The 15,168-nt window shown below is 44.0% G+C and overlaps 1 protein-coding gene across 1 annotated transcript in view; it reads right to left on the bottom strand.

Annotated features, from left to right (window-relative positions):
• The window catches only part of LOC143775088 (uncharacterized), a 30,480-nt gene extending 28,315 nt beyond the window's left edge, over window positions 1-2,165 (bottom strand). The window contains exons 1-2 of the mRNA XM_077262927.1: window positions 2,038-2,165; window positions 381-1,282 (exon numbers count right to left, since the gene is read on the bottom strand). Of these exons, the coding sequence (XP_077119042.1) occupies window positions 381-1,282; window positions 2,038-2,165 (1,030 nt within the window). The remainder of the gene's footprint in view (window positions 1-380; window positions 1,283-2,037) is intronic.
• Between the last annotated feature and the right edge of the window lie 13,003 nt (window positions 2,166-15,168).

The raw sequence follows: 15,168 nt of genomic DNA, 5'->3' as shown, positions 1-15,168 counted from the left end.
GGAAGGGTGAGACAAACCAGACATTACAGACACATTGGGAGGTGAGGGGGGAGGGATAGCTATGGTTTTTTGTTTTTTTTTGCCTTTCCCCTTTCTTGTTTTGCGCGGGCACGTTGTCGTGGTGGCAGGGAACGCCAGGGCAGGGTCCGTCAACGGCAGTCTGGTGGTGGTGGTGCCAGGAAACGCCAGGGCAGGGTCCGGCAATGGCAGTCTGGTAGTGGTGGTGCCAGAGAACGCCAGGGCAGTGTCCGGCAATGGCAGTCTTGTAGTGGTGGTGCCAGAGAACGCCAGGGCAGGGTCCGGCAACGGCAGTCTGGTAGTGGTGGTGCCAGAGAACGCCAGGGCAGGGTCCGGCAACGGCAGTCTGGTAGTGGTGGTGCCAGAGAACGCCAGGGCAGGGTCCGGCAACGGCAGTCTGGTAGTGGTGGTGCCAGAGAACGCCAGGGCAGTGTCCGGCAATGGCAGTCTGGTAGTGGTGGTGCCAGGAAACACCAGGGCAGGGTCCGGCGGCGGCAGTCTGGTAGTGGTGGTGCCAGGAAACACCAGGGCAGGGTCCGGCGGCGGCAGCATGCTGGTGGCAGTGGAGGAGGGCCAAGCAGGAGCAGCAGTTGTCATGGTGGTGGCGGTGGGCTGACCCACTGCACTGGGCATGGTGGTGGTGCTATAATACGGTCCGGAAGTGTTTGGAATGGAGGTGGCCGTGCAGTGGTATGCAGCAGATGTCGGCATTGATGTAAAGCGTGACAGTGTGGGCACTGTTGGAAATGCCCCCACTGTCTGCTGAAAATACCGACTCTGCTGCATAGCCTGCACGTAAGCAGCATTGCAGGCCTGCATAATAGTAATCTGGAGCTCAGGACTAAGGTGTTCCGACATGCCCTGTTCTATCTGATTAAAAAAATGATGTGCTGGCCTCTGGAGGTCGGCTTTCACTTGGGCAAGGGCTGTGGTTACCTCCTGGATACATGTGCTCATATGACGAATGGCAGTATCCAGTCGGTCACCCATCGCCTTGAGTCCCTCATGGAAGACCGAGCTCAAGTGCAAAAACTCGGGCATGAGTGACCTGTCCGCGGCCCTCTGCCGCTGCCGGGAGGAGCCCATAAAAAATTGGCTAGAGGCAGAGGACTGGGGAAGGGGAACATCTGATGGACCAGCTTCCTGGTCTCCAGGTTGTGTGGCAGGCCCACTTGCTGCAGCGCTGGAGGATGGCTGGGACGGGTCCGTGGCTGACTGATGAAGGACCGCTCCAGAACCTGGGCCAACAGTGGAGCTCCAAGTGCTGCGGAAAAAAAAAAAAAAAATATTACAAAACATTTACAAAAAGATAACTGAACAGTTAGATACACATTCAGATAGGGAAAGGTCACACTACTATTTGTAGTGAATTTTACATCAGAATTTTCAAGCCAGGAGTTCAACAGTAGGAATAAAAGTTTCATAAAACAACATGCTATACTTCTGCATGCATCGACCAGTCCTTGGGGATTACAAAAACTGATGTAAACTATGAAGAGACGATGGAGGCAATACAAGCCATATCTCTATACAAGGTATTGGTAAGCCAAAACCTGGAGAGGAACTATGTGAGGGAAAGTATTCAAAGAACACGTACCCCACTGCTGCATCTATCAATCAATCAAGGTTTCGGATTACAAATACTGATGGGAAATACGAATTGACGACAGAGGACATACAAGCCACCTGTATACTCACCAGGACAAGTGTCAGGAAAAATGAATTGATGAGCCATTGGCATCCTGAATTCATTATTTCTGACACCTAACTTGCTGAGTATAGATCTGTTGTGCAGGCTGCCATCACACTCTCAGTATTTGATCAGTATTTCAAATCAGTATTGGTATGCCAAAACCTGGAGAGGAACTATGTGAGGGAAAGTATTCAAAGAACACGTACCCCACTGCTGCATCTATCAATCAATCAAGGTTTCGGATTACAAATACTGATGGGAAATAATGACCAACAACAAATTGCATTATACACCATTTTTTTTTCTTTTTTAACCAATATACTTACGTTCTTCGTGCAAGGACTGGTCTCAAAAACGCAAGGATGCGGTGGTACTTGTATTTGCGTATCCTTGCTGCAGAACCACTTGGAAGCCGGCTCTCTTGGCGCAGGTCCTTGTTGAAGCGGTCCTTCATCGATCTCCAACGTGTTTTCACTTTTGACACTGTTGGCAAAACAAAACATAATAGTTAGGACAATGGTCTTTTGACCATGGTCACACAACTGTATGTGCTGTGAAAAAGTAATGACTTTCTGACATCATACACAGTTGTGTGAGCATGGCCAAGGTATTGACTACATCACACTGCATTGCGATACTTACCAAATGCAGAACGGACCCGAGCCGGGGCATTGGCCCAGCCATCCCACAACGCTGCGGCCACCTCATTCCAAAGCCTCCGGATCGTCACATTGTTGGCGTGCAGTGGATCCCTGGTGTCCCACAATGCGACTCGCTCGTGAACCAGGGAGATGAGGTGTTCATTCTCAATTAGGTCCTCATCCTCCTCTGGAACCTAACAACAAAAAGGACATTAATATTGGAGGCATTCACATACGGAAGACAGAAAACAGAATCAGAGGAATGGCATGAATATTGAAATAAAAAAAAACACTGGTGCTGAAGCCAAAGGGAAAGAAAGAGAGAAGTAGAAAGAAATGAAGATTCCAGAATTATAAAGTGAGGATACAATACACATTCAGCCAGCTATACTTACACGATGCCGCCGTGTTGCCCGGCCGTGACTACGCTGCTCCTGCCCAGTCTCCTGCTCAGTGTCTTCCGCTGTAGAAGAAGTGGTCTGAAAAAGGGAAAATATACATTGTCATATGTGTAGATGTGACAGTGAATACTTACCAATCTGAGGAGGTGAATACTCACTTCGCTGACATGTTCCCCTTGTGCAGGCCCAGGCGTTTCCTCATCAGAAGCAGAAGACATTCTGATGTGTGCAGAAAGAAAGGAATGACAGAAATTAGGGCACATAGACACAGATTATAGAAAAGAAATGCTTTGGATAGGATATACTCACATAGTTCTGAGGCTTGTTTGCTGATCCAAGGGGCTGTGGGGCGTCTCGTCTGCAAGGCAGTCTGCTGACTAGTGACCTGCAAATGTCCACTTCCTCCCTTTATCACCTTCTATGTGGGGGGTGGCTTATCAGTGTCTAGACATGTTTTTCTCAATTGAGACGCATGCGTCGGCAAACGCAAGCAAACGCATGTACTGGAAAACGCATGCGTTTACATAGACTACAATGCGTTTTTTGGGCGCAAACCTTGCGCAATCAGCCGCATGCGTTTCCAGGCGGCAAATTGACGCCTCTAAAAATTACTACATGTTGCATTTCCGCGCCAAGACGCAGACGGCTAGACGACGCATGCGTCGTCAAACGCGGCAAAACGCGAACATAGAAAAACGCATGCGTCGATAATGTTAAAGATAGGAATACACAACGCATGCAGATATTTGCGGAAGAAACGCTGCGGACACAACCGCAAATGTGAAAGCGGCCTAAGAGAGCCTATGTATGCAAGTAACAAAAGACTAACCGTCACTTACAAACAGAAAACAGGTGTGTACAGGTGCTTACTAAGAGTAGCTCTCATGGGTATATCAGGTGTGACAGACAGTCATCCTGGATCAGGCTGTAGGTCATTGCGATGAGCTCTGCAAGCACCTTCTTGATTTTTGTATCTCTGTTATGGAGTGATATCCTTCTCCCTCTAGGACCTAACAGTTACCTCCACCTTCTGCTGCTAATTATCACACCCTTGCTGACGGTTTAAATATCTTCTGTATCTTCAACAAGGTACTGATGTGAGCTCAATTTGCATCTGTCCGGTTGAATGTACAAGCAGTCGGCTAGTGCCTTCCTGGCGTATAGCAAATGTGCTAATATTCAAAAAGGGGGCAATAATTGAATGTGGAAATTATAGGCCAGTAAGCTTAACCTCTATTGTGGGTAAAATCCTGGAGGGTATTCTAAGGGATGCTATGCTGGAGTATCTGAAGAGGAATAACCTCATGACCCAATATCAGCATGGGTTTACTAGGGACTGTTCCTGTCAGACTAATCTGATCAATTTCTTTGAAGAGGTAAGTTCCGGACTGGACCAAGGGAACCCAGTGGACGTAGTGTATATGGACTTTTCAAAAGCTTTTGATACGGTGCCACACAAAAGGTTGATACATAAAATGAGAATAATGGGGATAGGGGAAAATATGTGTAAGTGGGTTAAGAGCTGGCTCAGGGATAGGAAACAAAGGGTGGTTATTAACCCCTTACTGACCTCGGACGGGATAGTACGTCCGAGGTCAGCTCCCCTGCTTTGATGCAGGGCTCCGCGGTGAGCCCGCATCAAAGCCGGGACATGTCAGCTGTTTTGAACAGCTGACATGTGCCCGCAATAGCGGCGGGTGAAATCGCGATTCACCCGCTGCTATTAACTAGTTAAATGCCGCTGTCAAATGCAGACAGCGGCATTTAACTACCGCATCCGGCCGGGCGGCCGGATATGAGCGCATCGCCGACCCCCGTCACATGATCAGAGGTCGGCGATGCTTCTCTATTGTAACCATAGAGGTCCTTGAGACCTCTATGGTTACTGATCGCCGGTAGCTGTGAGCGCCACCCTGTGGTCGGCGCTCACAGCACACCTGATTTTCTACTACATAGCAGCGAACAGCAGATCGCTGCTATGTAGCAGAGGTGATCGTGCTGTGCCTGCTTCTAGCCTCCCATGGAGGCTATTGAAGCATGGCAAAAGTAAAAAAAAAAGTAAAAAAAAAATGTGAAAAAAATAAAAAAAATATAAAAGTTTAAATCACCCCCCTTTCGCCCCAATCAAAATAAATCAATAAAAAAAAATCAAACCTACACATATTTGGTATCGCCACGTTCAGAATCGCCCGATCTATCAATAAAAAAAAGCATTAACCTGATCACTAAACGGCGTAACGAGAAAAAAATCGAAACGCCAGAATTACGTTTTTTTTGGACCCCGTGACATTGCATTAAAATGCAATAACGAGCGATCAAAAGAACGTATCTGCACCCAATTGGAATCATTAAAAATGCCAGCTCAGCACGCAAAAAATAAGCCCTCAACCGACCCCAGATCATGAAAAATGGAGACGCTACGAGTATCGGAAAATGGTGCAATTTTTTTTTTCTTTAGCAAAGTTTGGAATTTTTTTTCACCACTTAGGTAAAAAATAACCTAGTTATGTTAGGTGTCTATGAACTCGTAGTGACCTGGAGAAGTGTGGGTTTGCACTTGGAATTTTTTTCCCGTTTTCTAGTACACGACATGATAAAACTTATGATGTCGTTCAAAAGTACAACTCGTCCCACAAAAAATAAGCCCTCACATGGCCAAATTGACGGAAAAATAAAAAAGTTATGGCTCTGGGAAGGAGGGGAGTGAAAAACGAACACAGAAAAACGAAAAATCCCAAGGTCATGAAGGGGTTAATGGAGCACACTCGGACTGGGTCGTGGTTAGCAGTTGGGTACCACAGGGGTCAGTATTGGGCCCTCTTCTTTTTAACATTTATTAATTACCTTGTAGGGGGCATACAAAGTAGAATTTAAATATTTGCAGATGACACTAAACTCTGCAGGGTAATCAATACAGAGGAGGACAATTTTATATTACAGGATGATTTATGTAAACTAGAAGCTTGGGCTGGTAAATGGCAAATGAGCTTTAATGGGGATAAATGTAAGGTCATGCACTTGGGTAGAAGTAAAAAATGTATAACTATGTGCTTAATTCTAAAACTCTGGGCGAAGCCGTTAATGGAAAAGACCTGTGTGTATGGGTGGATTACAAACTCAAATTTAGTGGCCAGTGTCAGGCAGCTACTACAAAGGCAAATAAAATAATGGGATGCATTAAAAGAGGCATAGATGCTCATGAGGATAACATAATTTTACCTCTATACAAGTCACTAGTTCGACCACACTTAGAATACTGTGCTCAGTTCTGGTCTCCGGTATATAAGAAAGACAGCTGAACTACAGCGGGTGCAGAGAAGAGCGACCAAGGTTATTAGATGACTGGGGGTCTGCAATACCAAGATAGATTATTACACTTGGGGCTATTTAGTTTGGAAAAATGAAGGCTAAGGGGTGATCTTATTGTAATGTATAAACTTATGAGGGGACAGTACAAAGACCTTTCTGATGATCTTTTTAATCATAGACCTGAGACAGGGACAAGGGGGCATCCTCTACGTCTGGAGGAAAAAAGGTTTAAGCATAATAACAGGTGCAGATTCTTTACTGTAAGAGCAGTAAGACTATGAAACTCTCTGCCGTATGATGTTGTAATGAGTGATTCATTACTTAAATTTAAGAGGGGACTGGATGCCTTTCTTGAAAAGTATAATTTAACAGGTTATATATACTAGATTCCTTGATAGGGTGTTGATCCAGGGAACTAGTCTGATTGCCGTATGTGGAGTCGGGAAGAAATTTTTTTCCCCATTGTGGAGCTTATTCTTTGCCACATGGGTTTTTTTGCCTTCCTCTGGATCAACATGTTAGGGCATGTTAGGCTATGGGTTGAACTAGATGGACTCATAGTCTTCCTTCAACCTTAATAAGTATGTTACTATGTTACTGGTGTACTCTTGGAGGATTGCTGGCGTGATATCTCGGTGATTTTCTCAAGCTAAATGTATACCCTCATTTGTTCACCTTCCCTGTCTTTAGTTGCAGTGGAAGCTGACTAGGTTCACCTCGTCCCCTCCCAATCCTACAGCTAGGGTCAGGTAGGGATTAGGTTCCTGCTCAGCGATAGGTGCAGAACCTATTTAGGGACATCAGGCGAGACAGGGTATTGTTATATCTGCCTAGGGGTCTCAACTCCCCTCTTCTCTAGTGTTTGGGCTTCCTCTCCCTCTTCCCATTGTTGTGCACCTTGCTTCTCCCTAACCCAGCATAACAGTAGCTACCTCCATATATAACTAACAAAAAAAGTAGCACGGTGTAGCGCTATAGCATGTAAACATGAAATGTATAAAATTTGAATTCCTTTACTGTTCTAGAAAATAGGAAAAACTGAGAATACTTAGGGCATAGATTGACAAATTCATGTGTACCAGCAGCCACGATAAGGCGATTCTCTCTAATCTGATCAACAAGCAGACACAGAGACAACTTGAAACAATTTTATGTAAGGAAGATACCCATACTATGTCCTCTAATACTCTATGCACAGTCGTCACATCCATGGCCTTTAATTAACAACATTCCAACTGAACAGTTTTTGAGACTCTGCAGAAACTGTTCTGAGGATTCCACTTTTTTAACAGGCATGTGAACTCACCCTCAGACTTCGTCAAAGAGGATATAGCGTAAGAACTGTCACGAAACCACTCACTCACGAGTGTGCCAGGGGATATGGATATCACCCCGCCGTCACCAATCCGTGACAGAGCTTGCACAGTTGCAGCTCTCTGATGCCCCCTTTACCCTCAGGTAAGTCAGGGAACTGCACCTAGGATAAGTAGTTGCCAGAGAGGCTGCCCTGTCACATGCTGGTTATCGGGGCACTCTGCAGTGAGGACGGTATATAACACCAGCCTCAGGCCAGAAATACATATATAAACCTCAGGTTCGTCACTGCCAGGATCCCCCAATAACACCAGAACACTATGCTGCCACCTGTTCCTCGTTAGATATAAGCCCAGTCCGTTAACAAGCCTATATCGGGTCAGAAACCAACCCCAGGTAGCGTGAATTTACATGGAGTATGTGTCAGATCACTCAGAGCAAGAAGAACGAAGCTAGCAGATTTATAAGTTTACTCCAGAAAAAATCGGCAGTGTTTACAAAAGATACAAAAGATATTACAAAAAAGACAAAATACAAAAGATAGTACAAAAAAGACAAAATACAAATATGGACAAACAGTTATGAAATAAAAGGGATAAAAAGATGAAACTTACTAAATCTCAGTCACAGGTATGACGTGTCGATAAAGGGGAGGAGAGTTCCCAAGGACATGATTCAGTACCTCAGCATGGTGTCTAGCTGTCTCTCCAGCTCTCAATAATGGCCAAAAAAGGACATTCCTGTTTTAAGCTTTGGCCATAAATTTAGGAACTCCCACTTTGCTGACCTCACAGATGGGCTATTTTCCGGGAGGCACACATCTCTTTGAAAGTTATGAAAAACTCCTTTTCTTCATATCTTTGGCCTGGAAGCTCACAGGCCAACGACATTGGCATTATTTTTTCTCTGAAGTTTTACGGTTCTTTAGAGTCCAAACACGGTATGTCTGTGATTTGCTGGTGGGGAGCCCCAAGTTCTCCGATCCCAGAAATCTAATTTTCATGTTTCTAGGATTAATGTGTGTTATTGAATTTGACTTTGAGTGTTATGCCTAGCAGACAAAGGGATTTTTGGCGGGAAAACACATTCAGCTCTTGCTAGCTTGCAGGCCATAAAACTGACCATTTGCTGGAAAGGCAGGGGGAGTGGAAATTCATAGGGGGAGAAAGAAGGTGCTGCAGCAGCAAGAGTCATATCTTCCTGACAAGAATCATTAGGAAAGCATTTAAAAGGTTTTTTTTTAACCAAGGCAGCGAATTTCCAAAAACCAAGAGGCGAGAGTCATATCACAGTATAATGAGAATTGGTTTTGTTAAATGAAGTCCTTAGAACGTATTGGCCCATTTTGTCCACCGACTCTGTTCAGAGAGAATATATATCGGAAAGGCCCTCTATTATGTATAGGAGCACCAGGGCAACAAAATTCAAAACACCTTATCCCTAGAGCTAACCATAGCCCCAACCTAGCTCTAACCCCAACCCTAACCCTAATGGAAAAAATACATTTTTTATTTTATTATTTTTACCTAACTAAGGGGGGGGTGATAAAGGGGGGGATTGATTTACTTTTTTTTTTTTATTTTGATCACTGTGATAGGTCTATCACAGTGACCAAAATGAACCAATAAGAAAAATATCATATTGTTGCTGGGTGCCGGTCGGCAGATCTCGGCAGGCGCACTGTGCATGCACCCACCATTTTCTTCCCGGAAGAAGACGCCAACGGCTGGGGGACAGGCCAGGGGGATGCAGGAGGTGCCGGAGAGGGGGCTCAGGGGACCCCATTTTCCTCTCCTCTGATGTGCTAGATCATATCAGAGCAGAGATAAATAAAGGGGCAAACAGACTTTTTTTTCTGCGGTTGCATCACCCTGAATCATGTTCTCCATGGTCTCAGCTGCCCAGAGATTTTCCGATCCTGGGGGGCGTTATAACCTTATTTCTCAGCGCCTTTAAAAAGCAGCGCTGAGGAATAAGTACCCTTAACTGCCGCCGTTAAAAGGCGCATCAGCGGTCGTTAAGGGGTTAATTGTTTTTATGTCAATTTGCAGGTTCTCAAGACGGTTTCCAATATTTGATTCTTTCACATTAGCCACATCCAGACCTGTGAAGGAGAAGTTATCTATCACCTGGGTTATATAAAAAAAAATGTTTAGTCTATTTATTACATTTGAATTGCTGATTTGGCCCACATGAAGTAATGTTTTAGATTTTTATGTTAACACATTTTTTGCAGCTGTTTTGTCTGTTTTTATTTTAGGAGGATGTTGTCTTTTCCCATTTGCGGGACTTAGATATTACTACAAACACTTGGAAACGGTGCGGAGGTATTGTGCACGTAAGCATGGATGGTATTTGTGCTTGTATACATGCTCTGTTCTCACTCTCACATCTGCTTTTGTCTTCTCTGTCTATTTACCTTCTGAACACTGTAGACTGTATTACTGTGGTTTAAGTCTTGTAATCACTCACCTGGTTGCTTTTTCTATTCCCTTGCTGGTGGATTGTAAATAGTTTGGCACCTAGTAGAAAAGGATTTTTCATGCATATACTGGAATGTGGTATTTATTTGATACACTTTCACCTTATCCCATCACTGGTTTATAGGAGTATAACCTCCCCCCTTCTTCTGTTTTTATTGTTTTCACTCTGGAGTAACATTTATTATCTTCTTCACTTTTTGGGGTCCTCTCACACTTGGTTTTTGTTCACCTACACTTTTTAACATAAATTGACACATTTTTTTCAGTTTTTTATAACCTGAATAACTTACACTTACATTTATCACAAGACAGATTAATAAGCAACATATAATACAGAAAAATAAAAAATTCTTAATCAAGAAATATATTACGTACACACATCGTATATACATGTATATCTTCTGTGTTTACTCCTCTTTTCTATTACTTGCTTTCATCACTTTCCGTCATACACCCCCTTGTCATATATATATATATATAAATATATATATATATATATATATATATATATATATATATATATATATATATATATACACCGTATTTTTCGCTTTGTAAGACGCTCCGGATTATAAGACGCACCCCAAATTTTGAGGAGAAAAATAGGAAAAAACTTTTTTTAATAAATTGAGGGGGCTTCTTATAATCCATGCGTCTTATTGCTTACCAGGGGTTGTGGCTGCGGTGGATCAGGGTCCCAGGGTCGTTGCTGGAGGCAGGAGTGGAGCATTGCTGCAGGCTGGGATGATGGGGTCTGCAGGGGGGCTTCGGTGCTGCATGGGGGCTGCTGTGCTGCAGGCTGGGATGAGGGGTGCTGCAGGGGGCTCTGGTGCTGCAGGGGGCTCTGGTGCTGCAGGGGGCTCTGGTGCTGCAGGGGGCTGTGGTGCTGCAGGGGGCTGTGGTGCTGCAGGGGGCTGTGGTGCTGCAGGGGGCTCTGGTGCTGCAGGGGGCTCTGGTGCTGCAGGGCTGTCTCCAGGGCTGTCTCCGGTGCTGCGGGGGGCTCTGGCAACATTTTGTGAAAGACCAGAGCCCCCAGCAGTTCGTCCATGCGTTCCTGTATGACTGACTCCGGGAAAATGGCCGCCGGAATCTCGAGAGATGAGATCTCAGTGCTGAAATCTCATCTCCCGAGATTCCGGCGGCCATTTTCCAGGAGTTAGTCATACTAGAACGCATGGACGAACTGCTGGGGGCTCTGGTCTTTCACAAAATGTCGCCAGAGCCCCCCGCAGCACCGGAGCCTCCAGCATCACCCGGGGCAGCAGCGGACAACCCCGGCAGTGGCGGCGGGTGACAGCGGCGGCGGGCGACAGCGGCGGCGGGCGGTAGCAGCGGCGGACACCCCCTCATCCCAGCCTGTAATGGTAAGCGGTATATCCGCTTTGTTAGACGCACCCACATTTCCCCCCCAAATTTGGGGGAAATAAAGTGCGTCTTACAAAGCGTAAAATACGGTATATATATATATATATATATATATATATATATATATATATATATACACAGTACAGACCAAAAGTTTGGACACACCTTCTCATTTGAAGATTTTTCTGTATTTTCATGACTATGAAAATTGTACATTCACACTGAAGGCATCAAAACTATGATTTAACACATGTGGAATTATATACTTAACAAAAAAGTGTGAAACAACTGAAATTATGTCTTTTATTCTAGGTTCTTCAAAGTAGCCACCTTTTGCTTTGATGACTGCTTTGAACACTCTTGGCATTCTCTTGATGAGCTTCAAGAGGTAGTCACCGGGAATGGTTTTCTCTTCACAGGTGTGCCCTGTCAGGTTTAATAAGTGGGATTTCTTGCCTTATAAATGGGGTTGGGACCATCAGTTGTGTTGTGCAGAAGTCTGGTGGATACACAGCTGATAGTCCTACTGAATAGACTGTTAGAATTTGCAAGTAAATAGAGTTTCTCACTGACAACTTTCTTCCATGGTATAAAAAGCAGAAACGTGCCTTCAGGAGTAAATCATCTTCATGCATGACAATGAACCATCTCATGCTGCAAAGAATACCTCTGAGTCATTGGCTGCAATGGGCATAAAAGGAGATAAACTCATCGTGTGGCCACCATCTTCCCCTGACCTTGCCCCTATAGAGAACCTTTGGAGTACCATCAAGCAAAAGATCTATGAGGGTGGGAGGCAGTTCACATCAAAACAGCAGCTCTGGGAGGCTATTCTGACTTCATGCAAAGAAATACAAGCAGAAACTCTCCAAAAACTCACAACTAGTGTTGAGCATTCCGATACCGCAAGTATCGGGTATCAGCCGATACTTGCAGTATCGGAATTCCGATACCGAGATCCGATACTTTTGTGGTATCGGGAATCGGAATCGGAAGTTCTCAGTGTATGGTTCCCATTGTCTGAAGGAGAGGAAACACTCCTTCAGGCCCTGGGATCCATATCCATGTACAAAATAAAGAATTAAAATAAAAAATAGGGATATACTCACCCTCTGACGCGCCCTGGTAGTAACCGGCAGCCTGCTTTGCTTAAAATGAGCGCGTTCAGCACCTTCCATGACGCCACGGCTTGTGATTGGTCGCGTGGCGGTCACATGAGCGGCACGCGACCAATCAGAAGCCGTGACGTCATGGAAGGCCCTAAACGTGCTCATTTTAAGCAAAGAAGGCTGCCGGTTAACAGCGGTGAGGTGCAGGGGCCTCCGGAGAGGTGAGTATATCAATATTTTTAATTTTAATTCTTTATTTTACACATTAATATGGATCCCAGGGCCTGAAGGAGAGTTTCCTCTCCTTCAGACCCTGGGAACCATCAGGATACCTTCCGATACTTGGTGTCCCATTGACTTGTATTGGTATCGGGTATCGGTATCGGCGATATCCGATACTTTTCGGGTATCGGCCGATACTATCCGATACCGATACTTTCAAGTATCGGACGGTATCGCTCAACACTACTCACAACAGTTCAATGGATGCAAGAATTGTGAAGGTGATATCAAAGAAGGGGTCCTATGTTAACATGTAATTTGGCCTGTTAGGATGTTTTGGAGTTAAATAGCTTTTTTGTTCAGTGAATGTGACCTCCTATGGCTGCAAATTCCACAAATGAGCATTTTAAGTTCTTTAAAACATGTCAAATGTTTAGAAATTCTACTGTGCCTAATAATTTGGAACAGTGCATTTTACGTTTTTATTCATTTTGGAGATTATACTGTTATCATTGGGAGGTTTCTTCAATAAAATTCAATGTATACTCTAACGGGTGATGACTTTTATTAGACTGACTGTCATTTGCATCAACCATTAACCCCTTAAGCCCCGAGGGTGGTTTGCACGTTTATGACCGGGCCAATTTTTACAATTCTGACCACTGTCCCTTTATGAGGTTATAACTCTGGAACGCTTCAACAGATATTAGCGATTCTGACACTGTTTTCTCGTGACATATTGTATTTCATGATATTGGTAAAATTTCTTCGATATAACTTGCGTTTATTTGTGAAAAAAACAAATTTGGCAAAAATTTTGAAAATTTCGCAATTTTCCAACTTTGAATTTTTATGCCCTTAAATCACAGAGATATGTCATGCAAAATACTTAATAAGTAACATTTCCTACATATCTACTTTACATCAGCACAATTTTGGAACCAAAATTTTTTTTTGTTAGGGAGTTATAAGGGTTAAAAGTTGACCAGAAATTTCTCATTTTTACAACACCATTTTTTTAAGGGACCACATCTCATTTGAAGTCATTTTGAGGGGTCTATATGATAGAAAATATCCAAGTGTGACACCATTCTAAAAACTGCACCCCTCAAGGTGCTCAAAACCACATTCAAGAAGTTTATTAACCCTTCAGGTGTTTCACAAGAATTTTTGGAATGTTTAAATAAAAATGAACATTTAACTTTTTTTCACACAAAATTTATTTCAGCTCCAATTTGTTTTATTTTACCAAGGGTAACAGGAGAAAATGGACCCCAAAAGTTGTTGTACAATTTGTTCTGAGTACGCTGATACCCCATATGTGGGGGTAAACCACTGTTTGGGCGCATGGCAGAGCTCGGAAAGAAAGGAGCGCCATTTTACTTTACAATGCAAAATTGACTGGAATTGAGATGGGACGCCATGTTGCGTTTGGAGAGCCCCTGATGTGCGTAAACATTGAAACCCCCCACAAGTGACACCATTTTGGAAAGTAGACCCCCTAAGGAACTTATCTAGATGTGTGGTGAGCACTTTGACCCACCAAGTGCTTCACAGAAGTTTATAACGCAGAGCTGTGAAAATAAAAATTCTTTTTTTTTCACAAAAATGATTTTTTAGCCCCCAGTTTTGTATTTTCACAAGAGTAACAGGATAAATTGGACCCCAATAGTTGTCCAATTTGTCCTGAGTACGCTGATACCCCATATGTGGGGGGAACTACTGTTTGGGCACATGGCAGAACTCGGAAGGGAAGGAGCGCCATTTGGAATGCAGACTTAGATGGATTGGTCTGCAGGCGTCACGCTGCATTTGCAGAGCCCCTGATGTACTCAAACAGTAGAAACCCCCAACAAGTGACCCCATATTGCAAACTAGACCTCCCAAGGAACTTATCTAGATGTGTTGTGAGAACTTTGAACCCCCAAGTGTTTCACTACAGTTTATAACGCAGAGCCGTAAAAATAAAAATAAAAATTTTTTTCACAAAAATTATTTTTTAGCCCCCAGTTTTGTATTTTCCCAAAGGTAACAGGAGAAATTGGACTCCAAAAGTTGTTGTCCAATTTGTCCTGAGTATGTTGATACCCCGTATGTGGGGGGAACCACTGTTTGGGTGCATAGCAGAGCTCAGAAGGGAAGGAGCACCATTTGGAATGCAGACTTAGATGGATTGGTCTGCAGGTGTCACGTTGCATTTGCAGAGCCCCTGATGTACCCAAACAGTACAAACCCCCCACAAGTGACCCCATATTGGAAACTAGACCTCCCAAGGAACTTATCTAGATGTGTTGTGAGAACTTTGAACCCCCAAGTGTTTCACTACAGTTTATAACGCAGAGCCGTGAAAATAAAAATTATTTTTTTTCACAAAAATAATTTTTTAGCCCCCAGTTTTGTATTTTCACAAGGGTAACAGGATAAATTGGACCCTAAAAGTTGTTGTCCAATTTGTCCTGAGTACGCTGATACCCCGTATGTGGGGGGGAACCACTGTTTGGGTGCATGGCAGAGCTCGGAAGGGAAGGAGCGCCATTTGGAATACAGACTTAGATGGATTGGTCTGCAGGCGTCACGTTGCATTTGCAGAGCCCTTGATGTACCCAAACAGTA

The sequence above is a fragment of the Ranitomeya variabilis genome, chromosome 5 (genome assembly GCF_051348905.1).
Source record: "Ranitomeya variabilis isolate aRanVar5 chromosome 5, aRanVar5.hap1, whole genome shotgun sequence".
In the NCBI taxonomy this organism is placed as follows: domain Eukaryota; kingdom Metazoa; phylum Chordata; class Amphibia; order Anura; family Dendrobatidae; genus Ranitomeya; species Ranitomeya variabilis.
Note: the sequence above shows the minus strand (reverse complement) of the source record. Positions and strands in the feature narration are given on the sequence as shown.